Source organism: Piliocolobus tephrosceles, chromosome 4 (assembly GCF_002776525.5).
Source record: "Piliocolobus tephrosceles isolate RC106 chromosome 4, ASM277652v3, whole genome shotgun sequence".
In the NCBI taxonomy this organism is placed as follows: domain Eukaryota; kingdom Metazoa; phylum Chordata; class Mammalia; order Primates; family Cercopithecidae; genus Piliocolobus; species Piliocolobus tephrosceles.
The window spans coordinates 118,485,053-118,488,232 of record NC_045437.1 but is presented as its reverse complement, the minus strand read 5'-3'; the positions used below and the strand labels follow the sequence as shown (position 1 = coordinate 118,488,232).

General features: G+C 53.2%; 1 protein-coding gene across 1 annotated transcript in view; it reads right to left on the bottom strand.

Moving 5' to 3' along the window:
* STK10 (serine/threonine kinase 10) overlaps positions 1-3,180 on the bottom strand; it is a 149,947-nt gene that overhangs the window by 11,706 nt on the left and 135,061 nt on the right. The window contains exons 17-18 of the mRNA XM_023218939.3: positions 2,317-2,442; positions 710-823 (exon numbers count right to left, since the gene is read on the bottom strand). Of these exons, the coding sequence (XP_023074707.1) occupies positions 710-823; positions 2,317-2,442 (240 nt within the window). The remainder of the gene's footprint in view (positions 1-709; positions 824-2,316; positions 2,443-3,180) is intronic.

The following is a 3,180-nucleotide window of genomic DNA, read 5'->3' as shown; positions in this document are numbered from 1 at the left end:
AAAAAAAAAAAAAAAAAAAAAAGAAAATAAAGTAACCCCTGTCCGAGGTCAGCAAGGAAACAGGGACCTCAGACCTACAGCCACAAGGAACTGGATTCTGTTGAAAGCTGAATGGGTTTGGAAGTGATTCTTCCCCAGAAACTTCAGCTAAGAGCCCAGCCACGCTGACAACGTTGATTGCAGCCTGGTGAGACCCTGAGCAGAGAACCCAGGTGAGCCCACCCAGACTCTTGAAATCCATCACTAGGAGAGAGTGAACGGGTGTTGGTTTAAGCTGCTTAGTGTGTGGCAGTTCATCACACAGCAACAGAAAACTAAATTGGCAAGCAGTCTATCTGGTGCTAGGTTCTGACTTCTGAGAATAACTTCCTCTAAGAGAAAATCCCCACAGGCTGGGCTTCTGACCCAGCAGCATGGCTGGTTTGACTCACTGCAGCTGCAGCGTGCTCTGTGGACACCACATGGCAGGAGTCCTTTGGTCCACGAGAGGGAGCTAAACAAGAGGCTGCCCTTCCAGAGGTGGAAGCTGCAGAGTGTTTAGCCATGAAGGGTTAGACAGTTCCTCTCTCTCTCAGGCTGGAGATCCATTTGATGGTGCCACAAAGCAAGAGTCCACCAAAATAAGGAGACCTAACATGTCCTGGCCAGAGGCCTGTGCATGGTACAGAGCAGAGCCCGAGACCGAGCCCACCAGCTTGGACAAGGTTACCTTCTTGCGCGGCCGAAGCTTGTCCCGCCATTCCTTCAGGTTCTGATTATGGCTTTCATCCAGGGCCTTCAGTTTCTGGGTTTCGTGCTCTACCAGGAGGTGGCACTTTTCATTCTGGAACAAATTCCAGGCAGAACAGGTGAGAAATCAGAAGACACAGGCCCTGAAGACTGAGACACACCTCATGCTGTGGCCACGAGGGCACCCGCATCGTTCAATTATTATTTCTTCTTCTTGACTATAAATCCCATTTATTCAAACTCACCAAGAAGTGCCTGGAGGAATAGTCCAGACTATGTTAATAGTTCTTATTAACTCTGTGGTGGGGATGTGTGGTAAATTGGCAACTTTCTGTGAAGATACAGCAAGAAGGCAGCTGTCCGCAAGCCAGGAAGGGAGCCCTCACCAGAACCCAACCATGCTGGTGCCCTGATCTCAGACTTCCAGCCTCCAGAACTGTCAGAGAAGTTTCTGTTGTTCAAAGCATCATGGTACTTTGTTATGGCAGCCTGAGCTAAGATACTCTGTATGTATCACATATAATTTCCTCAGGGAAATCTGTGGCAAGGAATGAGGGTCACTGACATGGGTGAGACTCTTCCAACCTCACTGTTCTTTCTCTGAGGTAAGTTGTCTGCTTTATAAAATGTAAATCTCTCTCATAGGCAGCAGTAACAAATCCCTGTTGATTTCTTGCAGGGAATCAGTCTTGTCATGAGGAGCTTATAAAGCAGGGGGGAAATGCCTTTATCCAGATACTACGACCCTACTGGGTTGGAAAAGTAGAATCCTTTGGGAGATTTTCATTTTGGGTTTCATGCTAGAGGCTTCTGGGAGTTTAGAACTTGGCTGAGTGAGAAGTAATACTCGCAGCAGCGCTGAGTTCCTGCGGCCTGCCAGGAGCTGTGCTTGGCACTTCACATGGGCTCTCCCAGTGCTCACAGAAACCCAAGGCAGGGATAGGAAAACAGATGCAGAAGGTGAATGGCTTGGTCAAAAGTCACACAGTGACAATCAGCAGAGCCCTGCCGGGCAGGCCTCAACACCTGAAATGTTTCTTCCATGCCTCCCCGCCTCTCCAGAAAATGCCGATGAGTCCAACAGCCTGAGCAGTTCCTGAGGTTCGAATCGGCCCCGTCCCCACAAGGGGGCTTCAAGTACCGGCTCCCGGGGCCAGGACCCTCAAGCATGGGGCAAACCCAGGGGCCAGGAAGCTTGAAGAGGTCAGGAATTACCACAGGAAAAGCAGCCCACAAGGGGCTCGGCCACACCCCGACCACCTTTGCCCAAAACACAGTGATGACTCAGAAACCCTGCAGCAGCCCACTGCCAGCTCCGTCACTTCACTCACAAGCCCTTGCCCCAATCCTGCACAGCAGGAATGGTCATCCCCACACCCATTTTAGGGCTGTGAGAGCTTTGGCTTAGGAGGGTCATGTGATTTGCCCAACCTCACACAGCTCCAGACCAGCATGGCAGGACTGGAACCTGTCCACCCCGGGCTTGTCTGACAAAGATTGTTCCCTGCTGTGGAGTTTCTGGCCCCCTGAGAGTTGATGGCCTTGGGGAAACTGAGGCAGCCTGGGGTGGGGCAGGCAGGGCGGTACCTGCAGCTGCTGCAGCTCGCTCATGTTGCTCTCACACTGCGCCAGCATGTCCCGCATCTGGTTCTCGTGTTTCTGCTGTTGCTGCAGCCGCTCCGACTTCTGCCTCTTCTCCTCCTGCTGGGAGAACTGCACCAGAGAGAGGGTGGGTGCCTCAGAGGGCCAGGGCCTGGCTGGTTGGGTAGGGAGCCCACCTCAGCCCTGGCCCAGGGAGATCCCTCGGGGGACTGGTCTGTGCACAGCCCCAGTACCCAGCACCACCTGTGGCCGTGCGAAGTCCTCACCCTGAGCTGAGACCCAGCCCCTGCCCTCGAGGAGCCCCCCGGCTGGTGGGGACATGACACTATAATTGACACATGCCAGGAAAGTGTGTGTACCAGGCAAGAATCACAAGGGCCCATGTGCCCAAGCCACAAGGGGCAACACAGGATGTGGGGAAGCTGGCAAAATAAAAGCGTGGGAGTGCGGAAGGGAAGGGCACAGGAGAATCAGCAACACAGCACCAAGCTCCCTCTGTCCACACACAGAGGTGAATTCACCACGAGGCTGACGAAGCTTCCAGGGCACGCCTGGCGACTCACACACCCCCTCCCAAGACCTTATGGCGAGCAGGTTGGGGTGCATCTTTCTTTTTTTTTTTTTTTTTTAAGATAGAGTCTCACCATCCTGGCTAACACGGTGAAACCCCATCTCTACCAAAAAAACACAAAAAAACTAGCCGGGCGAGGTGACGGGTGCCTGTAGTCCCAGCTACTCGGGAGGCTGAGGCAGGAGAATGGCGTAAACCCGGGAGGCGGAGGTTGCAGTGAGCCAAGATCCGGCCATTGCACTCCAGCCTGGGCGACAGAGCGAGACTCCATTTCAAAA